At 50.3% G+C, this 26,789-nt stretch overlaps 1 protein-coding gene across 2 annotated transcripts in view; it reads left to right on the top strand.

The window, feature by feature from the left end:
• Positions 1-26,789, top strand: part of TMOD2 (tropomodulin 2) — a 338,026-nt gene that overhangs the window by 104,488 nt on the left and 206,749 nt on the right. For both annotated transcript variants that reach the window (XM_085644184.1, XM_085644185.1), the window contains exon 3: positions 22,870-23,026. In XM_085644184.1, coding sequence (XP_085500310.1) covers positions 22,870-23,026 — 157 coding nt within the window. The remainder of the gene's footprint in view (positions 1-22,869; positions 23,027-26,789) is intronic.

Raw genomic sequence — 26,789 nt, forward strand, 5'->3', positions numbered from 1 at the left:
AAAAAAAGGAGTTCTAGCGCTTAGAATAAATAAGCACCAATCAGGGTTATCTGGTTGCGCTGGACCAGGGCACAGTCAACAGTTGAGGCTGACCACAAGGGAGTGCAGGCCGGGGACAGGAGCCACACAGGCTCAGTGAACCGAGTACCTAGATCCTGGTCGCAACACTGAGATGCTTGGTGCAAATGAGCGATGCGTCGATGTCGAGCACGCAGTCGAGGTGATGCAAACATGTGTCTTGTACTTGCTGTTCCATAAGACTCAAGCTATACCTCAAAGATTATTCGCAACAGGCTGAAACCTGTGGTTACTTTTGTTCCTGCCACGACACAGCATTGCAGTATGGCTGGACTTTTCCTGTTGGAACAGAAGCTAGATAGATTACTATGGTTGGTCCCTCTGGCAAAGTGAACCGAAATAGACAATGGATTAGAGTTATTACCAGTGGTTTAAATTCATTAAAACATTTGTCTCCTCTTTTTGTCTTTTTCTCTTCAGTTACAACTATTGTACATTCATCACAGGCAAATGTTGTTGTGGTTGTTGTCCCTGCTGATTTCAATTGTTGGTGCTGCTGCTGTTACAGTTAAGGTCAATGCTCCTTATCCCTGTCCTGTTGCCAATTGTTGTCATCGGTGGGTGCCTGCTGTAATCACAGGGGCTGTGACCAGTGTTGCCTCTAATTTTTTTCCTCTGTGTGCAGCAGTGTAAGGTCTATGTGCGCTGCAACCAAGACCACTTGTGTGGTTGCAGCGCCAAACATCACTCCAAACTTTTGCTTAAAAAAGTGAAAAGACGGTGCTTTTCTACACATACAGCGCCACGTGAACGGACTTAAGGCAGGTTTGAAACTGTCCCACATAGCAATTTGAAACCTTGGCAGCTATGTTGCTGCATATCTTTTCCTAATAGAACTGGGCTGCGGGATGACTGTGTGCATTTGTTAAAGTTTTCATGTTAACTGCAGCTCATGACGGGCGCTGCGATTAACATTAAAACTTTAACAAATTCTCTCTTTGAGCAGGAAAAATAAAATGATAATAACTTAGCTATTATCATTTTATTTTTTGCGGGTTCAGGGCTGGTATAGGACAGGGCCGCATCAGGCGTTAGACTAAGGCATTTTATTGCTGGTGTCTGCATCACCGCATTACAATGCATTAGTCACGCATTCTAGCGCCCCTCTGACACTACTGCAATTGAGGCGCACTGCCAATGAAGCGGCACCAGCACTCTACAATTGTCTAACATATATGAACATGCAACTGCGCCTTCACATTTAAAATGCTATGTGTCAGAGATAGAAAATTCATGAACAGCACTGAGCAGGCAGGCCAGAGTTTAACAGATCAATTAGCCGTGCCCCAACCAGCCTTCCTGTGAGTCTACTCTGGGTGTACCAGCCATCACGAGGGTGATCCCTGGGGCGGGTCTTGCCTGTTGTTTTCCCACAATCGCACCACCCTATTGGTGACCAGAAGCACACACATGCTTTGAAGATTGGACACACTGGCAGGCGGTAGCTTTGGTTTTCTTGCTGCACCCGCCAGCAGTGAAGTCACATTACCTGAGTCTCTTGCGCAGGTTGTTTTCGTTTTACAGCCTGCTAGGCCCATTCCCTCGTAAGCCCCCGCGTCAGCCTGGACAGGGATTTGTTGACAAAACAGTCAACTTCTGAGCCCCTTCTGTGCCCCCTGGACATGCCTACTTTCGGGAACCGGAGGCACAGTATTGGTCTGGTCACTTGATCCCAGAACTTTATTGTCGTCAGAGCGCCACACAAGTGTTTAAGTGCGACCGGCAGAGGTAGGAGACGCTTTTCAAAACAAGCTTATAATCCATATTTTTAGACATTCTATTTGTATGATATGGGTTTAAAGCAATAATTGCTTATTGTTAGACCTGGCATCATTGGCATGAGTCTCTCCTCCATTTTATTTCTGTTGGCCTCCTCTGTTTACGATGTTTTGCTGGAATATTGCTTTGGGCACTGTGCCACTGCTGATCAGTGCCACAGTGCAAGTGCTCCCTATGTTAAATTGATACATTGATTGGTGTTACCATGATTGGCTTGGTTGACTTACTGTTCAGACCCTAGTCTAGTGCACTGCGTGTGCCAAGAGATTGTAAGTTAACTGCTGCTGGTGGGCTTGCAGCACTGGTTGTGCCACCCACAGAAGCAGCTTGTAAAATGTGTCCCAGGCCTGCCATCGCAGAGCCTGTGTGCCGTTCCTGACTGCCATGTCGACTTGGCAAGGAAACCTACTTGCCAGTCTCTAAAACCTTCCCTTTGCCACATTTCAGACACCTCTATGGTAGGCCCTAGGGCTGGGTGCATTGTTGGTAAAAGGTAGGTCATGCCCTGATGTGTGTGGTATGACCTAATAGTGAATTACAGCCATTTTCGTTTTTCACTATTGAAGGGCTACCTGCCTTCCATAGGCCAGAATGGGCAGACTGATTATTAACTCCATTATAATCTTATCTGACTCAGGGAGCATGGTAGCGGTTCGAGTTTAGTATCCCTGAACTCAGAATTTAATAACACATTCTTTAGGATGGATGGTTTTTAAATTCTGTGTTTGAAAATAGCCCTTTTAGAAAGTGGCTATTTTCTTGTCCAACTATCCACCGGTCTCTGCTGGTTTGGTGTGTGTGTCAGGGGCTGGGTGGCTCCAGAGGTCTGAATGAGTCAGTGTGAGGTGAATGAGGCATTTACATTTAGAGTGGGGGAAGAGTGGTCCCTGGTAGCCTGCCCTACCTGACACAATGCTGGCTCCACCTCCTGCCGGGCGACTGATGGCCCTGCCCCTGCCAGTGACAATACTGGCTCCGCCTCCTGCTGGGCGGCTGATGACCCTGCCCTGCTCAGTGAATAGGCCAGGTGCCTTGGCCTGGCAACACCCACAACAAACCTGGGATGGGGGGAATTTCCCTGCTTGGACAAAGGGAACAAAGCAGAAAAGGGGTATAAAAGAAGGACTCCTGAACCAAAGAACTTAGATCACTTCTGACAAGGAAACCTCTACCAAGGACAAGAAGCCTGCTGATCCAAGGACTTGCCTCCCCCTTCTGCCAGTGTGCTGTTTGCTGGGGGGAACCTGAAGCTGCTTCTTTATTTTTGCCAAGGGACAAGGAGAGAGGAACTTAGTGTGTACTCTCAAGCTTGCAAGAAAATCTCCAAGGGCTGGAAGAGTGCCAGCCTCCTGTTGAAGTCACAGGGCTAAAGGACTTCACCCTCTGCTGAATTGCTTGTTGCTGGAACGTGGTGTTTCCAGTGCACAGGAGAAATCTGCAATCTCGACGTCGACGGACGCCGCCGAATCCAGCTCGACATCGTGAGTACGGCTCCAGTGTTCCGAGCCTTCGACACCAGCCGCTGAGCCCGATCGACGCCAGTAGCGACGCCAGTGAGTAGTGAGTTCGGCTCCAGCTCCAAGTGACCCCGTCTCAACGCCGCTGCTGATCGCATCGAAGCTGCGCCCTTCTCGACGCTGTGAGCGCTGCTCCGGCCCGACACCTCTCGACGCCGCTGCGGATCGCCCCGACTCCGAGGCTCGATCGACGCCGACCTATCGACGCCGTGGATCATCGTTTTTCTTCATTCTAAAGGTACTGTGTTTGTGGGGTCTGTTGCAACTCCAGGCTCGACGTAGCACTCCTCGCGGTCGATGCCGAACCTTGGGAATATCCTAAACTCGACGTCGTGTGACTCCTGTGGGGGTCACATTGTTGCCATGAACTGTGTTTTGAGAAGAATACTTACTTTTGTTGCTAAAGAACTATTTCCTAAAAAGAAACTTTACCTGAACTATTATTTTTCCTTCCAAAGAGTATTTATTAAGATTGTGGTATATTTTTATCGTTATTTGGTCTTGTGCTAAGCCTTATATAAAAATACTTATTTTTTATAATAACTCCTGTGTTGTGTCCGTTTGTAGTGTATTCACTTTATTACTGTATGTGGTCATAAATGCTTAACACACTGCCTCTGAGATAAGCCTGTCTGCTCTGCCAAGCTACCAAGGGGGTGAGCAGGGGTTATCTGAGTGTGTAATCCCCTTGCCCTGACTAGAGGAGGTGGGTCCCTATTTGTCAGAAGTGTATACCTCTGCCAACTAGAGACCGCCGGTTCTAATATTGGTAGTCAGCGGTGAGGATTTGAACTTTGCATTTATGACTCATGTGCAGTGATTAGTGTACGCTACATAGTGAAAGCAGACCATAGCGCAGCCACAAACTGTTTTGGTAGGATCTTCTATTTTTGTTCTCCGCTTTCCTGGAGCTTATTTTTTTTAAACACTGCCAGTGTTGACCATGGATGATGCCGGAGCTGCTACCCCTGCTGTTATTGTTGTGGAGGAATTTGATAAAGAATTGATAAATACCTACAAGAAAAATTTTGCAAGCAGTTTAAAGTTCTACCATAGGTCTCAGAGTGAAAGGGGACCGGTGGTGGTACCGGAAGAGGAAGAGGAAGTGGAAGAGCCCATGAATGGGCCAGTGGCATCTCCCGGCAGCAGTGTTTCCTCTAAGGGCCTTTCTCCTGAAGAGTTGGAAGACAGGGAGAAGGAGAGGGGGTACAAATTAGAGATGGCAAAACTTAAATTAGGAGGGCAGTTGGAGTTAGAGAATGCAAGAAGCAGGAGAGAAGCTGAAATGGAGAGCAAAAGAATAGATTTTGAAAGAGAGAAATTAGCGTTTGAACGTGAGAAGATGTTGAGGGTGATGGAGCTTAAAACTAAGAGTTTAGAGTTGAATCCCTCTGGTGGCAGCACTCCATCTGTGCCTGCAGAAAGTAGGTTTTATTTTCCCAAAGATGTGATAAAAGATTACAATAGAAATGAGGATATTGGTCAATGGTTCAAAGCATATGAGTTAGCATTGTTGGCCCACCGGGTCCCTGAGAAACATTGGGGAGTGGGGTTGTGGGGTCGCTTTGTCAATGAAGGGAGAGATACCTTGTTGGACATACCCACTGAGGGTAGGATTTCTTATACTCATATGAAAGATGCTTTAATGTTAAGGTATGGCTTAACTCCAGAAAAGTACCGACAGGCCTTTAGAGAATGTAAGAAGTTGCCTGGTACTACTTGGGTTGAATATGTGTCCTTTTTTTGCAGAGCCATGGATGGTTGGGTAAAGGGTAGTAAAGTGGATAGTTATGATGCTCTTTATGATTTGTTTGCATGGGAGCACTTGTCTAATAACTGTTTTCCAGAGCTACGCCAGCACCTTATTGATAGCAAGATATCTAACCCTAGAAAACTTGCTGAGGAGGCGGACCGCTGGGTCAGTACCAGGGTCCACAAGGGTCCAGTGGGAGACTCAGCCAAAGGTGAGCAGGGTCCCCAGCAGAAGAGTGGGGGGGACAGGGGTAAACAGAGGGAGTTTCAGAAAGAGCCCCAAAGTAATCCCCAAGGGAACCAAGGGAAGGGATCCCAGCCTCCCCCTGTAAAGAAGCCAGAGGTCCCGACAGGTAAACCTGTTCCCAGGGGCCCCATGACCTGCTACGTTTGTAAGCAGGTGGGACACCGTTATTATGATCCCTAGTGTCCCATGAGGGATTCGAATGCACCACCACGTGCACCCCCTGTCAGGTGACAAATGTAGCCCTGGGAGGGAACAAGATGGGTGCCCCCGGTGGGTGGGGTCCCGCAGAAATGTCCCTGGTCTCTTTAGGAGACGTGGAAATGGTCCCTCCAACTCCTCTGCCTAATAACACTAAGACATATAGGCAGTGGGTGACCATTAATGGCCATAGGGTGGAAGCTCTCAGAGACACCAGAGCAAGTGTGACAGCTGTCAAGTGTCACTTGGTGTCCAGAGAGCAGGTGGTCCCTCATGCATTCTACCCCGTTGTAGCTGCTGACAACTCACAGAGTAAGTGTGAGGTAGCTCAAGTTCCTATTGAGTGGGGGGGGGGGGTCTCAGGTACTCTTCAGGTTGCTGTGAGGCCCGCCATGCCTGTTGATTGTCTCCTGGGCAATGATTTGGAGGACTCCCCTTGAACTAAGGTGGAGCAAAAATCGCATCTGGAAATGTTGGGTCTGCCGGAGTGGGCGTGTGCGACCACTCAGTCCATGTCAGCTAGTAAGGGTGTTGATGGGGTCCTGGAGCCTGAAAGTATGGCCCAGGGCCCAACCGTGCAGAGAAGAGGCAGGGGGCGCGGGGAGCCATCCCCCATCATTCCCACGGTCCAGGAGGAGGCAGACCTTGAGGGGGATGCCCTGGAACCTACAGGGGAACAAGTTGCTGAACTGGGAGACCTGCCCGAGCTGACCCATTGGCAGCAGGATGCTGGTCCCTCCAGGGAGGAATTTTGGGCTGAACAGAAAGTGTGCCCTTCTCTTGTGGGTATGAGGCAGCAGGCCTCAGCCCAAACAACAGGTGATCAGTCAGGGTCACATTGGATTTACTGGGAGAACCACCTCCTGTATAGAAAGCCTAATGCTGCTGAGCCTGGGTCAGCCCGTGTGCTGGTGGTACCACAGTGCTTCAGAGCCTTCCTACTGGGTTTGGCTCATGACGTTCCATTAGCTGGACATCTGGGGCAGGACAAGACCTATGACAGGCTTGTCACCCATTTTTATTGGCCCCAGGTGAGAAGGGATTCAGACATCCATTGTAGGACCTGCCAAACTTGCCAGGCAGGTGGGAAAAGTGGGCGGAAGCAGAAGGCTCCCCTCCAACCTTTTCCTGTAGTCAGTACCCCTTTGAGCAAGTGGGGATTAACATTGTGGGGCCACTGGACCCCAAGACAGCCATGGGCAACAGGTTTATCCTGGTCTTGGTGAACCATGCCACCCGGTACCCGGAAGCCATCCCTCTCCGCACAGTGACGTCCCCCGTGGTGGGACGGGCACTGATGGGTGTTTTCTCCCGCATCGGGTTCCCCAGAGAGGTGGTGTCAGACCGGGGCACCAACTTCATTTCTAATTATATGAAGTCTCTGTGGAAGGAGTGTGGGGTAACCTACAAGTTTACCACTCCTTACCACCCTCAAGGTAATGGGCTGGTTGAAAGATTCAACCTGACCCTAAAAGGCATGATTATGGGTCTTGAAGAACCAATGAGACGTAAATGGGATGTCCTCTTTCCATGCCTGCTGTTTGCTTACCGTGAGGTGCCACAGAAGTCTCTAGGGTTCAGCCCCTTTGAGCTTTTGTATGGACACCCGGTAAGAGGGCCTTTGAGTCTGGTCAAAGAAGGCTGGAAGCAATCTCCCAGGAAACCTCCCCAGGATGTATACAGTTACATGCTGGCCTTTAGGAACCAGACTTGGCGCTTCAGAGATCTTGCTCAGGCAAATCTGGAGGCCAGCCAGGAAGAGATGAAGCGGTGGTATGACCAGAATGCCACTCTGGTTGAGCTTCAACCTGGTCAGAAAGTTTGGGTCATGGCCCCTGTAGAACCTTGTGTGCTCAAGGACAGGTGGACCGTACCATTTGAGGTTGTGGAGAAAAAGAGCGATGTCACCTACTTGGTGGACTTGAAGTCTCCCAGGAATCCCTTGAGGGTCCTACATGTCAACCGGTTAAAGCCCCACTTAGAAAGGTCCGAAGTGGGCATGCTCCTAGCCACAGATGCTGGAATGGAGGAGGAGAGTGAGCCTCTTCCTGACCTCCTGTGTGCAAAAGAGCAAGATGGGTCAGTGGATGGTGTTGTCCTCTCTGACACACTGACCCCTGAGCAGCAGCAAGATTGTCGCCATCTGTTGGGACAATTTCCTGATCTGTTCTCCTTAATCCCTGGAGTCACTCAGTGGTGTGTCCACGATGTGGACACCGGGGACAGCACTCCTGTGAGGCATAAGGCCTACAGGGTGACTGACAAGGTCAGAGCATACATCATGGAGGAGGTCTCCAAGATGTTTGCCTTAGGGGTGGTTGAGTCCTCTAGCAGTCCTTGGGCCAGCCCAGTGGTCTTGGTGCCAAAAGCTGCAACGCCTGGTGCCTCACCAGAACTTCGGTTCTGTGTGGATTACCGAGGACTCAATTCGCAGGAATCAACAAATCTCTACTCCAGAAACTCCAGACCGTCCAGAACGCCACAACCAGACTCGTTCTCAGCATTCCATGATAAGACCACATCACCCAGCACCTACGAGACCTCCACTGGCTCCCCATCGAAAAAAGAGTGACCTTCAAGCTGTTCACACACAACTACAAAGCCCTCCACAACACCGGACCCCAATACCTCAACGAAAGAATCTCCTTCTACGCCCCCAAGAGAAACCTCCACTCCGCTGACCAGGCCTAGGCTGAAATCCCCCACATCCACAGAGCCAGAACAGGAGGCAGATCCTTCTCCTACATCGCGGCCAAGACCTGGAACAAATTCCCCCTCAGCATCAGACGAAGCCCCAACCTTCAAGCATACCAGGACTTCTAGCAGTTGACTTGCCAGTGGTTTGGCAAAGATCTTTATGTCAGTATTAATCAGAGAGCGAGAGCAATATGCAGCATACCTACCTGCTGGTTGGCCAGCCTTGGGAAGGACAACTATAATGGCCACATCCAATTCTGGTGGGAAGGCACCCCAAGTGGCCGCCTCCACATGCAGCTTTAAGAGATGTGGAGTGGCAATGTCCAGAAATTTGCAACAATATTGTAGGGGCTTGAGGTCTTGCCCATTTTTATGTATTGTCTCTCTGATTTCCCCTGCAGTTCTTGTACAATGGGCATAGAGTCTATAGTAGTAGTCCGCAAATACCTCCTCCATCACGGCAGAGGTGTATACCCGGTGCGGGGATCGGTTTTCCACATCCTCCGCTCTAGTCTCTAGCACCAGGCTTTTGGTGGACAAAAGCCTGGTCACTTTCACCTTAAGGTCAGCCACAGTGTCTGCCAGGATCGATGCCCTACCCTCTACCTCTGTCACTCTCCCGGCCATGTAACGGAGGTCCTGGCAAAGGATGCTACATCCTCTCCCACTTCCCCAATTTGTGTTTTAACCGCTTCATGAGCAGTCCTGATCGCTTGCAGAATTGTGGTCACGTCAGTGGAGTTCGGGCCCCGCTGCAATGATGGGTTTGCAGCCAATTGCACTGGCTAAGCAGAAAGGATAGTGTGCAGGTCTGTCTTGGACTGTGTATGCAGCAGTGGGCCCTTGTCCTTGCCCATGGTGGCGTAAGGAGCAGTGTTCGTCCGACCAGCACCACACAAGGTCCTCCTGTTGTCCTCAGAGGTATACAAACCAGTGATACCTTCAATGAGGTCCCTTGTAGCTGCTGCCATCACCCCGCACTCCGCTAGTCGGGGATGGCTCAGGTCCGATGCCAGCCAGTGGTCAACAGGAGGAGGTGAGCCCAGCAATAACAGCACCCTCTAAGAATGGAGCAACGTCAATAGCCCCCGGCTTGTTTGCCCCAAAATGGTAAAGAGGCAGCATCTAGTCCCGGGCCTGCCTTTAGCAACTTGAAGGATGTACGGTGCTCCCTGCATTGGGGGTCGGTTGCCCAGGCAACTGCTGTCCTCTACAGCGCTGCTTAGGCCCATCCAAAGAGGGGGATAAACCCTTCTGGCACCCCCTGACTGGCCCACCTCCAGGGATTGAAAGGATGTAGCATGAGCGGCTGGGAGGGCCACTCCACGCCCGCAGTCAGCCCCAGCCTGAGTGTCAGGGCGTTGGGTGGTGGGATACTTAGCCGTGCTTCGTAAGCAGGGCTAGGCTTCCCCTCACTAAGCACAGTAATGCCATGCAGGGGTGAGAGGTGCCTTTGGTAAAGACTGCCCGCTCCGAGGCTTTGTTTTCTGCCCCTGACCTGAAAGCTCTCTTACTCCAAAGTCCCGGGGGCTTGCACCCTGCACTGGAGTGAGCCTGGCTGGTCACACGCCCCTCTGGAAGTCGAGGGTGCAGGGTAGATAGGTCTCGCCATGGTCGTTCAAGCTGCCTCCATATTCGTGGTCCTGTTAACTGAAGCCCGGTCTCCATACGTGCAGAGCCACCAACTTGCCTTCAGTAGCCGGGGGCCTTGGCAGGTGCAAAGCAGAGAACTCAGCGCAGCCTGGGCAGAGAGGTGGCAGGATGGTGGTGGATGATGGAGGAGGTCTGGGAGCATTTTCAAAATGCACCCTTCATCTTGGCTCAACATGAAAATATTTTTACAAACGTTTTTCGAGTTAAATAAACGGTTTTACTTTTCTCTATACTTTATCATAGGGATACTCCTCAGTTGGGGTGTAAATCTCCATATGGTTGAGTATCTGGCAATCTAAAAGAGTTTCTGAAAAGGACAGCCTAGCTTGAGGCTAGAAAAGAAGGTGTATTGATATTGATTCAAATCTTGAGTCATAAAGGTAAAGAAAAATAAATATCTATAGCCCTTCAGGTTTTTTTCTCCGCATGGTTTGTCTTGACGAGTCCCAATGTTCCTCCTCTCGATTTCCCGGTACTTCGTCTATCGGATAAAGCATGCGGATCTTGGAGGCCTCTTCTCTCTCGGGTGATCCTTTTTGATCTTCTTCACCAGGTAGGGGCTCCATGGTACGGGAGATTATTCATTATGTCCACTACAGGTCGTGCAGCCCTTCCCATCAGACAGACAGGGCTTTCTCCCTGCACTGTCCCGGGTCTGCCTTTTCTCACACTTACCACCTTTGTGGCTTGGTCCCAGCGGAGAGGGCACCGGTTGGATGCCATACGATAGGGCTGTATGGCAGTGGTTTTTTTTTACTTAGGAGAAATGCTTCTTGAATGTATTGTTGCACACAAAGCAATATTGTGTTCATGATGTCTCACAAACAATCTTACGGGCAAATTAAATTTGTGTAAAAATTGTTGGAGAAACTGTAGGGACTGCTTTGTATAATTATGATAATAGAATGGCATCATTTACTTATAGATCTGAGATTGGCATACAGACTATCTATATGATATTCAATTTAGCCATTTGGATTAAATTCTTCACAGAGACAGGGCGTATCTTCCAAAGTTCATTGCAGAAACCTTTATGACAGAACTTAACACCTGTTAAAAGTGATCACGCCGGCGGTTAACGTTCATTTCTGTTATTAAAAATCTAAATTCTGATTTGTACATATTACAGGTGGATCATATGATGGGTCAACTGAACAGAAATAGTATTTCATTCTGACTGTGCAGATAAGGTGGCAGTAAAACCTCTAAATAAATGTATGGAATTATTTTTAGTTGAAGGCAATTATAGGACTGTCGTAATTACTTTAGTACATTATAAGTATGCAAATTGTTTGCACACTGACACGTTTGTACAAATCTCCAGCACCCTAAATCAAACTCTTTTTCAATTAAATATATTAAATACCCATAGTTGGTCCGCATGGGCCATTCAGAACCGGACTGGAAACACAAAGCAGCCCTGGCCATTATGCCAGACCAGGCCCCCTCTGGGGGGCTAGGGGGTGTTGCAGGTGTGAAGCACTGCTGCTTTTGTTACTGGGGGCTTATATTGCAGTACTGCTGCAAACAGGCCCCCAGTAACAAAACGGACCCCCATTGCTACAAAATCAGCACCCACTCTTGCAGCCTCCGGGGGAAATGCCCAATGCCCGCTACGGCCTGTCCGACCCTAGATACATTCGTAACATGGTTCAACTAAGAACATCTCCCTGAGTCACAAAGATATTGCTCTATGTAGCGATGAGTTACTCCTGTACTTCTTGTGGTCTGCTCTTGAATCCCCAAAGTTAGCCAGGAGTATTACAAGAGTAAGTCACAGCAAAAGCTTTGTGAATCTTGCACATCATAACTAATTTTGAATCTGTGGTCTGTTTACTGAACAACGTTACAGTGGGTTGGGCTCACTTGGACTACTGCACTGTTTCTCATTTCTACATCTGCAGAACAACGACAGAGTAGAAATCATCCACAGAACAGCCAATATGATGATACAACATATGCACCAGAAATACAACAAACAGATGGCAAAATGTATACCTAAGTGTTACTGTTGGGATACTTATATGGATGAAGACATATACACCTAATCTAGGCTGTTTGGGTAAATCATATTATGGAATTGATGTGGGTTCTTAAATTAATGCTGTTAACAGTGTTTTAAAAGTGTGATTCCTTTCACCATTCTGTGTGAGGGCCACCAGGCTGGTTTATGTCAACAATGCATTCCCAAGCCAGCTACCAGCTGGTATGCTCAGGTGTGGTCCAGCAACCCTTTTCCATGGAGCACCTTTATTGAATGCACCAGTTAACTTCAAGCCACCTCTCCACTTTCCCTTCTTTACCCTCAATTGCTCAGTTTTAAGTTAAGACTTGCATTTAGGAGTGGAGTACTCTCATCAGTTCCCCTTTTCTACACGTCTTGCATGGTTGAAATACAAAATGTAGAAGAGTTGCTAAAATCATCTTTACTTTCCAGTGATCAGTAGTCATGTGAGTTAAATCAGAATTGTTGTAAACCAGTTTACAGGAGTTGCAAAATTATATCCACGATGACTCCCACAGATAATTGATGTCACATGTTAATCTGCCACTACTTTGTCTCTCATCCTGGAAGTCAAAAGGCCTCCTTGGATAGCACAGTCATAATTGTGTTCAAAGTTTGCTTCTGGAAATGTCAAATGGCATGTTCATCTGCTCCTTCACCTACCAGTATGTAACCCAGTGAAAGAACATGTCATTAAATTACCATATCTTGTGCCAGCTTCTGCTTGTAACCAGCAGCCAGACCTTGATAGAGATAATGCCAGAGGCGAGTCTGTGAAGTGGAAGGAATAGTACACAGGGGTGGAGATGAAAGATTGACAGCATTTTGGGGCTACTTCACTTCGTGCAGGCTAGCAGTAAACAGATACTAATTTTACACGCATCTCTAGAAAAGTGAGCCTGGGACATATAGCTTTAGAGAATCTTTGTAAGGGCTAGGACGTATTCTGAGTTCTTGTTTTTCAATATCTCATCCTATGCTCCTTTTCAGTCATTTCGTTCCAATCCTTTGTTTGTGCTTCAGACGTCTCTGAAAGGTGGTAGAACTGTCCGCTACCAATTTTAAAGTAATTTATTTATGCAAACATTTACTTGAAGTTCTTCCCCTCGTGTAGTATTTATTTGGATGTTGAGCATTGTGCAATCAAGACAAAGAGTCTCATTATATGTAGACTTAGCCTAGCTGTTGTAAACACTTAACCATGTCAAGTAAACCCATGACAAGCCTGGTCATGGGAGAAGTCATGTTATGTCAGCCTTCTGCAGAGGGCAAAAGGTGCCAAGGAAAACATGGCCCAGGGACATCCATCAACAGCACCTCCTAGAGACAAACACACTGTCTCTCCAATTTTTATATTACCGCCATGTGAAGTCAGCGCAGCTTCATGTAGACAACCCAAAAACTGACAAATAGAATGGGATACCGGCTGCAGTGGGTTTGATTCCACTCGGGTGTTGTTTTTAAGTTATGGATGAGGTAAAGACTGAGCTGATTCATTCCATATCTACTGTGTGATGTTTGGTCAGAGTTTGGGATTCACCACAAGATTTACCATGTTCGAGTTTAAAGTATTGATTAGCACCAGTGATTTAACATTACTTGCAACTTAGCATGGTTTCTGCTTGGAAAATACGCTTACTTCCAGATGTCACCTCCTGAACTGTTATTGCTCCTCAAGGATGCCCGAACTGGGATTTTAAAATACTCTGTGGCCCTGTCTCTTAAAATATGTTTATTGTCATAGGTGCCTCCTTATGCCAAGATCTCCCACCCCCAATGCGCCATGGTTGCCAGTATGCAAGCATGATCATTTTGTCCCCCGTTTGGCAAAAATTACAACCAGTATGTCAGGGTCTATATTTTGCAATGGGTGCCCTCCCTTATGACAATAATTACCTTTAATATGTCTGGAACAGAAAAAGTTATCTTGATTGCCCCCATAAGACAAGAATTATCTTGAGTAGGCCATGACCAGCAACAAACTCACAAGCATAAAACATTATACAAACACAATCTTTCTCACTTACACGCACTCTCACACTCACTCACTCTCTGCCTCATTCACTCGCCCTCCCCTCAATCACTCTAACCCACACTCTAACTCATTCTGATTCATACTCACTCCCACAAAAATGATTCTTACTCTTACTCTCACAATCACTGACCCTCACTCACACCTACTGGTAAAAAGATAAATCTGTTGAGTCATCTTGACTGAGATTTGACAGGCTCTTTAGACAACCACAATATATTTTTTTTTTTTTTGAAAAAATGTTATTGTGCAGAAAGAAGGTTACAAGCACGGGCCTACAACCACCAGGGCCGGCCGCTAGTAGGTAAAAGATCAAACAGTGCAATCACGATGACTGGCCCACCGGGGCTCCGCACACTACAGAAGAGCAGACTGCACATAGAGGAAATCAGGATACACCCTTTTAACATAAATAACAACTTAAAACAAAGGCGAGGCAAGAAAACATAAGATGGGCGTCGGGCCACAGCAGGGGTACGTCCATATCCGACCACCCGATGGCAGTCAAAAAGCAGGGAAACAAAGAGGTAGAGGGGGGGGAGAGACGGGAATACAAATCTATACTCAGATGTGCCAAATAAGTAAGGAACCATCAAGGATCAGGGGGACATGGCTACATCAGACGTTTCCACCAGGGGGGGAGCACAAATACTTCCACGATACGCATTCCACTGCCCCCAGATTCTATTCCAAGCCCCGGGTTTACCACGAGCCACATAAACAGTCTTTTCCCTGAACATGCACCAGTCCATGTTCTCCTTCCAGACAGACACGGTGGGGGGCCGCTGCGAACCCCAAAGCTGCGCTATGTCCCTCTTTGCTATCATGTTCCCCAGGGCCGCCCACCGAGTCTGGGCCGCGTTATAGTCATTGGGCTCCCACACATTCAGCACACAACGACGCACCTCCGGCAACAGCGTGACCCCGGTGACTCGCCTCATAACCTCATGCACCTGACGCCAGTATTCCACCACCTCGCGGCACTCCCACAGGATGTGGAGAAAGGTGGCACTGTGCCCACAGCCACGCTTGCAGAGCCCGTCCTCAGAAAACCCCATCGAGACCAGGCGGGGGCCCGTCACGTAAACGAGATGGAGGATCTTAAGTTGGACCAAACGGAGACGGGCCGGGATGGCCACCTCCTTAGGAGATGACAGCGCGGACTGCCAGTCCTCGTCGTCCAACTCAACCCCATCTCCCGTCCATGCCTCCCGTAGACGCACCAAGAGGTCAGCCCGATTATTTATCAATTTTTTATAGATCAAGGAGATAGTACTATCGGGAACGTGACCGTCGAGTATGCGGTCCTCGAGGGGCGAAGAAACAGGGACCGTGGACCCTTCCCCAAAAACCGAGAGCAGGGCATGCCGAACCTGGGCGTAGCGAAAAAACTCCCTCTCATTAAGCTCATACTCGCTCCGGAGCGCCGCGAAGGACTTGACCGCGCCTTTAACCCACAGATCCCCCACTCTGCTAATACCGATCGTGTCCCAGTGCTCAAAGCCTTTCGTCGTCCAAAGGCTCCCCAGGCGGTCTGAGGCAAACAAGGGAGTAGCACACGTTAAACGCTCATTCCAGCCCATCGCTACATTCGCCGCCTTCCACACCCTCACCGCAATCTTGGTAGGGCCCGTGAGGGTACCACCAGCAGATCGGGAGTAAAGCGCTCTGTAATAATTACCGCCGGGAAGCAGGAATTTATCCATCTCATACGCCGGATTCAGACCAGGAGCATACGTGGCATGGTTAATTGCCGACAGTTGGGAGGCCCAATAGTACCGTCTGATGTCAGGAAGCGCGATGCCCCCGTCGTACCAGGGGAGAGTAAGCTTTGCCAGAGCGATACGCGCCCGCCCGTCCCAGACCAGTCTCCTCTGCAGGCTCTCCACCTCCCGAAAGTAGGCCACCGGAATGACATCGAATGAGTTCTGTAGTGCGTAAAGAAATCTGGGAAGGGACATCATTTTAAACAGGGCCGCGCGACCAAGCGGAGACAGGGGCAACCTACACCAACGCGCCGTATCCACTCTCAAACGTCGGAGTGGAGACAGGAGGTTCTGCTCATAGCGGACCGCCGGGTCCAACGAAACATACACCCCCAGGTACTTAAAGCCGGATGAGGACGTTTAGATAGGAAGTAGAGGCGGCAAGACGGGAGGGCCACCGGAGAGAGGGTACACGCAAGATTTGGACCAGTTAATTATCAAACCCGAGTTTTTCCCGAAGGAGGTGAGGACATCAAAGAGAACATTAAGTGACTGTCGCGGCGAGGTGAGGTACAGAAGAATATCATCCGCGTACAGCGAGACCCGATCCTCGAAGCCCGGGGCCCACCGGATCCCTCTGATAGAGGGCTCCCAGCGGAGCCAGGCGGCGAGCGGTTCCAAGGCCAGAGCAAAAAGCAGAGGGGACAACGGGCACCCCTGCCTAGTGCCCCTCCCGAGAGCGAAAGGCCGGGAAGCCCGCCCATTGACAACCACCTGAGCCATTGGTCCGGCATAAAGAAGCTTCACCCAGCTAAGAAATCCCTCCCCAAAGCCAAACTTCTCCAAGACCGCCCAGAGGAATGGCCACTCGATGGTATCAAAGGCCATGGTGGCGTCCAATGAAACCAATACGGCTGGTTCAGAAAAGTATTTCGCCCTAGCTAGGACGCCGTGCAGACGCCGCAGATTAAGAGCGGTATTACGGTGGGGGATGAAGCCGCATTGATCCGGATGGATCAGATCACAGATAACGCTCAGCAAGCGGTTGGCGAGGACTTTAGCCAGGATTTTGGGTTCTGCGTTTAAGAGGGAGATAGGCCTATATGAAGCACAGCGGTCACATGGTTTACCCTCCTTAGGAATCACGACTATAGTCGCCAAACGCTGGTCGGCGGGAAGGGAACCCATCTCGTTCGACTCCTGAAACATACGACGGAGGAAGGGCGCGATTTTATCCGGGCGTAGTTTGTATAGTTCGATCGGCAGGCCATTAGGGCCCATAGCTTTGCCCGAGCGAATGGAGCCAATCGCGGTAGCAATCTCATCGACGGCCAAGGGGGCATCCAACCGCTCACGGTCCTCGACGGATAAGCCGGGCAGGACAATATCCCGTAGTAGAAGACGAGAGTCGTCTTCATCTCTGTCAGACACCGGGGAATACACCGTCCGGAGGTGGTCAGCAAAGCACTCCACAATCTCGCCAGGCTCAGTCACACACACTCCATCCGCAACCCTGAGCTCTGGGACCACGCGATTCACTCTCTCCTTCCTATCCAGCCAAGCAATCAATTTACCAGCCTTGTCTCCAGCATCATACAACCTACCCTGCTGCTCCCTATACATGGTCCGGGCAGCGTCAGTAACAAGGGACTTATACTCGAACTGTTTCAGGCTGAGGGCATGTAGCCCATCCGGAGAGACACCCGTCTCCAAGGCCGCCTCCAACCCCAAGATGTCGGTCTCCAGCTTCTCCACCTCCTCCGTCTTAACCTTCTTAGCCGCCACAATCTGGGATAGGGCCTGCCCACGGAGTACTGCCTTAAAAGCTTCCCACAGGGACACTGCGGACATCACCGACCCATCATTCTCAAGGAAGTATTGGTCAATCGACTTGACCAGACTATAGCGGATCGTGGGGTTCCGCAGGTACCAAGGGTTAATAGGAGCGATCCGCCCAGCAGACCGCGTCCCAGTGTCAAAAAGCAACCACAGTGGGGAATGATCAGAAATACCCCGGGCCAAATGCTTAACCTCCCGAATCCGGGCAGTCTGGGCCGCGGGCATAAGAAAGTAATCCAATCTGGAGAGACTCCCATGCGCCCCAGAATGAAAAGTGTACTGACACTGTGTAGGATGCATTAACCTCCAGCAATCGACGAGACCGAAGGTCTCCATGAATCCGCCAAGCCACGCCTGCGCAGCAGGGAGGGCCCTGGGCGGGTGGCGATCCCGGTCGCCTGAGACCACCGAATTGAAATCCCCACCCATAAGCAGAAGACTGTCAGGAAGCTCAAGCAGCATTCGACCCAAGTCTGAAAAGGTGGAGTTCTGGAGGCCCGGGGGAACATAGACAGAGACCAGGGAAAGGGACTGCCCCTCCCACCGCCCAGTCAAAGCCACATAGCGCCCTCTGTCGTCCGGGACTACCCTGGTGATCTCCAGCGGAAGTGAAGAGCGCAGGAGAATGCCAACCCCTCTAGAGCCAGTGGTGAAACCAGAATGGGCAACGAGCCGGTACCCCCCCCTGTTCATGGCATGACAAACGTTACCCACCAGATGCGTCTCCTGTAAAAACACCACATCAGGAGACATACGTCGCAGATACTGCAGCACAACACCCCGTTTGATACGGTCCCCCAATCCATTGACGTTCCATGACATCAACCTCAACCCGTCCCCCCCATCCCCTCCAATCGATCAAGGGTCCCCCAGCAGATAGCGCAACGCCCAAGACTAGAACAGAACAAAAACCTCGCATTAAAAACAAAACACACAAATCAAAGCCCCCCAACCACCCCCAACTACCAACTCCCCCCACCCTGCACCCCTGCGACCCAAAAAACCACCCCAACTTGCAGTGTGCCTGTCGCCCCATAAACCCCATTCTACGGAAAGACCCCGGAGGAGGAGAGGGACCCGTCCCCAGCCGCCCCCCACATAGATCATAATGAAACAAAATGCAAAAGAGAAGTTGAACCCAGCCGAACAGTACAAAATGGCAAAATCAAGGACCAAAGTCACTCCGAGGGAGACCCGCCACCCTCAGTACCAGTAGAGGGCCCAGGCCGGTCCCCGCGGCCCGGCAGCGAGTCAAGCCAGTCACTCACAGTCGCGGGAGAGTCAAAAAAGATTGTCCGATCTTCGTGCTCCACTCTGAGCCTAGCAGGAAAAAGCATGGAGTACTTGAGACCCAGGTCGCGGAGGCGACGCTTTACCCCCTGGAAGCCCATCCTTTGCTTCTGGACAAGTTGGGTGAAGTCCGGGAAAAAGTTAATAGACGCATTCTCATGGCGGACCGGGCCATGGGCCCGCGAGGCCTGCAAAATCACATCTCGGTCTCTGTAGTAGAAAAGTTTGGCGACAATGGGCCTCGGGGGGGCCCCCGGCCGCGGCCGACCGCCCGGAACTCGATGGGCCCGCTCCACGGCAAAGAACTTACTCAGGCCGGCGGGGGCAAGATGCTTGAGGATGAGCTCCTCCACCAAGAGATCCACCGGGTGGTTGTCGGAGGACTCCGGGACGCCCACGACTCGGATGTTATTGCGGCGGGCCCGTCCCTCAAAGTCCTCCAGCCGCCGGGCCATCAGATCGTTGGCCGACTTGAGGTCGCCGAGAGTGGCCCGCTGGTCCGACACATCCGTAACCAGGGTGGACGTCCGCACCTCAAGCGATTGAACCCTCTCATTGGTCTTGGAGAGATCCGCCCGAATCAGTGCGACATCAATAGCCACCGTGTCGATTTTACGGGCCAAGGCCTCGTATTGCGTAGCAATAGTCTCCTTGATGCCGTTAATGGCGCCCATAATGTCCTGCAGGGACGGCTCCGAGGGCATGGACGAGCCACCACCAGCTTCGTCCGAGGGGGCTCCAGCCGCTCCAGGGGACCCTCTTCCTTGAGTATAGCGATCCATGTTGTTCGTCTGGACCGGACCCCCGCGGAGGGATGTCTTAGTCTTACGCCCCCCGGGGCCCCCCCTGCCACCCATGAGAACCACGCTCACCAACGGGGACCACCGGCCCAGCGTCAAGGGGGTGCCGGCCACTCAGTCAGAAGCCGCACCAGATACCGTGATGCGGCCGGGCGAGGAAACCAAAATCAACGGACACACTGGTGGCAAGCGGAGACAAGGGCATCCAGCGGAGATAAACACCCAGCCGCTCCAATCAGTTACGATCTCCAGCCCCTCAGGGATCCAAAAGTGAAACCGAAAGTAATGGAGCGGCCACTGGCACAGATCCGCTGCCGCTGTTGTTCAATTACACCCCGGCTCCACAGGTCACCCTCGCACCGGGCACAGCCATCGATTGGGCCTCGAAAGTTCCAACCACCGTAGATCAGGATTCCCAGGTCCGATTCGGTTTCTGAAAGAAGGTCAACGTTCAGCCAGAATTCGCCTTCCAGATTCCGTCAGCCAAGTCAGGATAATTTCAGGATAAATTCCGAGGAGCAGCGAGGGTCCGGGGAGCCCTGTGCTCACGCGACCATCTTGGATGCGCGCTAGGCTCCTCCCCCCGACAACCACAATATTGCTATAGTATTCAATATGGCTATAATCTGTAGAGTGCCTTTATGACCTATGTATACATCATGAAAGGGTGCACACAGAACGCCTATATATATATATATATTGTTTAGCCCTATGAAATAAGTGGGCGGGCTATACCTTTGTAAAAACAGTATTTAATTGCACTATTGGTCTCAGCATGTCATGTGATCAAGACCGGGGTGACCCGGTCGAAACGCGTCATGTTGCTGTTGGGAGAAATAAACTACACGTAAAGAAAACCACCACCATTTTTTTCTTGTGGTCCGTTCCTGCACGTTTTGCCAAATTAAACTCAGTGCCAGGATTGTGTCTTGCCACATGCTCTGGATTTTTCTGTTACAAATAGTTTTTTACCCATACTTTGCATTTACAGGGTGCTATTGTAGATAATACAGAATGGTGGGATTCACACACACCACATCACACTGGTTTGGCTAGTTTTCAGAAATGACTGTGGTCAGTAGGTTTCCATGGCCACTGATCGATTCTGCACCCAGAATGTGCAGTCGCCCCATGAAAGCTGCCTCATCAAAGACAATCCCTGGAGTTTAGTGGGTGGATCCATGCGGATTCCCTTCCGAAACCCACACATGGCTGAAACCCTCCCACTTAGTACTCACTGGAGAACTCAGAAGATGGGCAAGCCCCTGCAGGGATATGTTCTTGTTAGAGAAAGACTGGAGGAAAACCATGTTTTGGGGGGAAATTTCTGAAAATCTGACAAATGTTATGTTATGTTATGTTGAACCTTTATTTCTATAGCGCACGGCTACTCCAAAGGAGTGTCCCGGCGCTTTATCGAGGCAGCTCAGTAAAGCAAAAGATCATAAAACAAGCAGCAGACAAAAAAGAAAGAAACATCCTAGAGGTTAAAAAGCCAAGTCTTAAGGCTCTTCCTAAACAGAAGGAGAGTAGAGGAGGACCGTAGGTCCAAAGGCAAGGAGTTCCACAACTGAGGGGTCCTCAAACTAAAAGAGCGACCCCCAGTGCAGGCCTTCCTCACTCGGGGAACCACAGCGAGAAACAAAGATTCCGACCGCAGAGATCTAGCTGGGCGGTAGAAAGAAAATCTCCGTTGTAGATACTTTGCTCCGGCGCCAAATAGCGCTTTATGCGCCAAGGTCAGTGCTTTAAACATAATCCGCTTCCGGATGGGCAACCAATGAAGCGATCGCACCAGACCCGAAGCTCTCGCTCGCCTATGGAGACCAAAAATAGCACGGGCCACGGAGTTCTGCACAACCTGCAGCCGCTGAACCAGATATTCCGGAAGACCTACATAAAGGACGTTCGCGTAGTCCAATCTGGAGCCTATTAAGGCTTGCACAGTGATCTATCTATGCTCTTCTGTAAGCAGAGGCAGGAACTTCCGGAGCATCTTAAGAATGCCGAAGCAGGTACCCACCAGGCCAAGAATATGTGATCTCAGTGACAGATTATTATCAACCTTCCCTCCCAGATTTTTTGCCACAAGTGATGCCTGGGCGGGGGGACACATACCTAATGGCCACCAGGCCTGCCAGTCAGGGTCCAGAGAGCAGCCGAAAAACAGCACCTCCGATTTATTGGAGTTTGCCTTAAGGCAGTTCCGCTGGAACCAGCTAAAGACCATCTCCAAGCAACCCCGGATATTCTCTCCATCAAAAGCCTGATCTTTCCCACACGTGAAGAGCAGTTGAGTATCATCCGCGTAGGATACGATCTGGGCCCCAGAGGACTCCACCAGTGCCGCCAAAGGTGTCATAAAGATGTTGAACAGAGTCGGGCTCAACACAGAACCCTGTGGAACACCGACTCCCAGTGGCGGCATCTCGGCGGAGCTCGGGGAGGCCCAGACCGTTTGTCGGCGGCCCTCGAGAAAAGATGTAAACCAATTGAACACCGTCCCCCTCAGACCGAAGTCGTAAAGTCTGGAGAGGAGCACCTCATGGGGGACGGTGTCAAAGGCCGCCGACAGATCCAGCATGACGAGCATGACCCTTCCTCCAGAATCCAGTGTCTCCCTGATGATCTCAGACACTTCCAGAAGTGCCGTCTCCGTACTTAAATTAGGACGGAAGCCGGAATGCGATGGATGGAACAAATCATTGGATTCGAGAAAGCTAGAGAGAACGCCATGTACATGCTTCTCCGTAATCTTAGCCAAGGCCGGCAGAAGGGAAATCGGCCTATAATTGGCCAAAACCTCAGAGTCCAACCCAGGCTTTTTGAGGAGGGGGATCACCATAGCCCTTTTCCAGGGCAGCGGAACCCTCCCCTCCCTCAAGGACAGATTCACCAAAGGGTTGACCAGTGGGTTAACCACGGCCGCCACGTTATATTCAACACATTGTCAAGTCCAGGCAGTTAGGGTGAAGGACGTCTGGCAGCCAGTGATTGAAAGCTTAGGATCTGTAGAGTTGGAAAATATCTGATTGTGGTATGTTTCCATATGGTCATTTGGGACACATGGTAGATCATAGAATTGAGATCCATCTAACATCTAATAAACAGCTCGCATCTGAGGGTGAGATGAACACATATAGGAACACTAATAGAAACTGATATAGAAAGAGTGATGGAGACTGATAGAGAAACACTGATAGAAAGTTTCCAGTTTTTAAAATAAGGTTGTAAGTTAAAATGTTAACCTAAATACTTCTGCATATCTGTTGCCAGAATTCCCTCTTGCCAGCTGGATTTCGACAAAAAGATCAGACGACAAAGGAAGCATCATCATCCTTTGACCGAGAGGGCCTTCTGGCATATTTGGAAAAAGAAGCATTGGAGCAAAAGGACAGAGAAGACGTGGTACCCTTTACAGGCGAGAAGAAAGGTACTTCACCACATTTAATACTACATACGTTGGATTTGTGATTGTCTACATTGGCGTGTTCGTGCATTGGGTGCTCCGTGTATGCTCATGCTTGTGTATTCTTTTGTATGTTATCGGATGTGTGATTGCTTGGAATGGGGCTAAGTCAGTCTTCTTAAACGCTTATCCATGATGCTAACCAGTAGGCCTTTGGCGTTTATTGCATGCATTGGATTATAAAACAGCAATTATTCCTTGCTTTCGAGCACTACTGTTATTTACCATTCTTAAAGTGCTTTTCTTGTTCTTGGTGCTGTATATTTGACATCAAAACTCAAGTACATCACGAAAATACAACAGTTCATGGCAGTGCAACATCCGTTAAAAAGAACAAGACATGCATGGAAGCTGGATTTGTTTGCATTCTACAGTAAGCAGAAGTGTCTCATTGCACAAATTTACACAATTTTACAGTTTCACTTCTGTCTGCTTCATATGAAAAGAAGGCGGGATGCAGCCTATCAAATGCCCACAAACCATGAACTGCCTGGGAGTGCTGCATGTGTGTCCCCGGCTTTACTGGCCACGGAGAGCAATACAAACTGCATGAAAGGCACACAATCGGTCAGTTTCTCTGGTTCATTTGCCCTCCAGATTTGGATAATATTTATAGTGAACTTGTGCTTTACACGTAGATTGAGAGAAAGGTCCAATAGTGCCCCTTTTGCAATATGTGAAGTCCTAATACAGTGTGTAGCGGGGGAAGACCCTTCCATTCGGGACCGAATGCACTGGCAAGTGGGACGCAGAGAGTGGCCTGGTGGCACCAGATACAGTTTGTGAATGTACTCAGTAAAACTGGGCTACATTTAAACCTTTGAATGGCTGAAGCTGAAGGGGCGATGATTGCAGTATGTAGCTGGTAATCAGTTATTAATTTAGCCAGCAGACAGCTCAGTTCCCCAAAGTCTGCATACACTAGTCAAGGGATTTAACACAGAACCCAGTCACAACTTTTCCCTCACGCGCCAATAGGAACATTGTAGAACGTAGTGCACATATATGTAGAAGGGTGTGTCAGAACTCAGCAGAGTGTCTCCAAAATATATCAGATCAGGTAGCTCAAACTTGGATGTGCTGTTGTTTAATCAAATATGTGAGAGCATAAAATCAACTTGCTTCTCCCATGCACCATTCTCAGGATAATATTTGGGAAAGTTACTGTTCTCTTCCTCGTTCTTCTGAAACTCATGCCTTACTTTGCATTGATGATATTTGTGCTTTTGGGCGTCTGTAGGGCTCAAAACTCAGTGGTTTAAAAATGATCGTAATTAAATAATGGCTTTAATTTCATATCAAAGAGCTAGTGTCGAAATCACATTGACGAATGTAGAAACTATACAAACAGTATTTTTGAACCATGGTTGGACGTTCTTTGTTCGTGCTTATGCTTTGAGAAGCAATGTCACTTTCCATGGATTGCCAATGTTGCTTACTAGCGATGAGCCTAGTTTTAAGGCCTTTTTAAAGAGAGACATTAAAGCGGCATTTGCCCTGGTCTTAGACGTCTCCAGTACTGTTCAGTGCTGCACTGTTTTTCTAGCAGAAGTAACGTAGTTTTTGTGTATTCATTATGCACCGAAAAAGCCAGAGCCTCATTGATGCTGTAGGGGTATGTCCTTTGCTGACACCCTGTACTGTAGATCTGGTGTTAATAATAGACTCTGTGGAAAATACCTACATTTAATCTGTATAGTTTGTTTAATAGTGCAAGCTGTGTTTAACCTCTTCAATGCCCATGACGAGCTGGTCTCGTCATGGGCCGCGGTTGCGCTGTGCCCATGACGAGACCAGCTCGTCATAAACCCCGCCCGCTAATGCAACGGCCGGCACAGGGCGGGGAAAGGGGCGGGCACTGAAGGGGTTAATGCCCTTGGGGTCATGGTCCATTTCAAATGTAAAAAACCTCTAAATGCAATCAGTTTATTATTGCGACGGCAATGCTTTTACACCACAAGGAGACTATTTCTCGGGGTGTCGATTTCCGGTGTGTCGGGCTAACTGATGGAGGGCATTTCTACATTATACATGCCATCAATCAATCAATCATAGGCATTTGTATAGCGCACTGCTCACCCGGAGGGGCTCAAGGCGCTGGGGGGGGGGGGGGAACGCTACTGCTCGAACAGCCAGGTCTTGAGTTGCTTCCTGAAGGCGAGATGGTCTTGCGTTGTCCGGAGGTGGATGGGGAGGGAGTTCCATGTCTTGGCTGCCAGGTAGGAGAAGGATCTTCCTCCGGCGGTGGCTCTGCGGATGCGGGGGACGGTGGCGAGAGCGAGGCTGGCGGAGCGGAGCTGGCGGGTGGGCTTGTGGAAGGTCAGGCGGCTGTTGAGGAACTTGGGGCCCAGGTCGTGGAGGGCCTTGTGTGCGTGGGTCAGGAGTCGGAACGTGATTCTTTTGTTGACGGGGAGCCAGTGCAGGTCTCTCAGGTGTCCGGAGATGTGGCTGTGTCGGGGGATGTCCAGGATGAGTCGTGCTGAGGCGTTCGGGATCCGTTGGAGTTTCTTCTGGAGTTTGGCGGCGGTGCCGGCGTAGAGGGCGTTTCCGTAGTCCAGCCGACTGGTGACGAGGGCCTGGGTGACCGTCTTCCTGGTCTCGGTGGGGATCCACCGGAAGATCTTTCGAAGCATGCGCAGGGTGTTGAAGCATGAAGACAAGACGGCGTTGACTTGTCTGGTCATCGAGAGGGAGGAGCCTAGGTTGCGTGCGTGGTCCGTTGGCTTGGGGGTGGCTCCCAGGGCGGGGGGCCACCAGGAGTCGTCCCAGGCGGAGGGTGATGATCCCAGGATGAGTACCTCCGTCTTGTCTGAGTTCAGTTTCAGGCGGCTGTTCTTCATCCATTCGGCGACGTCTTTCATCCCTTCGTGTAGGCTGGCTCTGGCGGCGTCCGGGTCGCTGGTGAGGGAGAGGATCAGCTGGGTGTCGTCGGCGTAGGTGATGATCTTGAGGTTGTCTTGACGTGCGATGGTTGCGAGGGGGCTCATGTAGACGTTGAAGAGGGTGAGGTTGAGCGATGACCCTTGTGGAACGCCGCAGATGACTTCGGTGGCCGCTGACCGGAACGGGGGGAGGCGGACTCTCTGGGTTCTTCCGGCGAGGAATGAGGTGATCCACTCCAGGGCCTTCTTCTGGATGCCGGTGTTGTTCAGGCGCTGTACCAGGGTGCAGTGGCAGACAGTGTCGAACGCTGCGGAGAGGTCCAGGAGGATGAGGGCCGCAGTTTCCCCATTGTCCATTAGGGATCTGATGTCGTCTGTGGCTGCGATGAGGGCGGTCTCCGTGCTGTGGTTGGCTCGGAAGCCGGATTGCGAGTGGTCTAGGGATCCGTTGGTCTCGAGGAAGGCTGCTAGCTGTCTGTTGACGGTCTTCTCGATGACTTTGGCAGGAAACGGGAGGAGCGAGATGGGGCGGTAGTTCTTGAGGTCGGAGGGGTCTGCAGTTGGTTTCTTCAGCAGGGCACTGATCTCGGCGTGTTTCCAGCACTCCGGGAAGGTGGCGGTGTTGAAGGAGGCGTTGATCATGTCGCGGAGGTGGGGTGCGATGACGTGGTCGGCCGTGTTGAAGATGTGGTGTGGGCAGGGGTCCGTAGGGGATCCGGAGTGGATGGTGTTCATTGTGCGTGTTGTGTCTTCGGTGCTGACTGGGGTCCAGGTGCGGAGGGTGGCGGTGGGGGGCATCGGTTCGGTGGTGGGGTTCGTGGTTGGTGGGCCGAAGCTGTTGTGAA

Source organism: Triturus cristatus, chromosome 3_1, assembly GCF_964204655.1.
Source record: "Triturus cristatus chromosome 3_1, aTriCri1.1, whole genome shotgun sequence".
Lineage (NCBI taxonomy): Eukaryota > Metazoa > Chordata > Amphibia > Caudata > Salamandridae > Triturus > Triturus cristatus.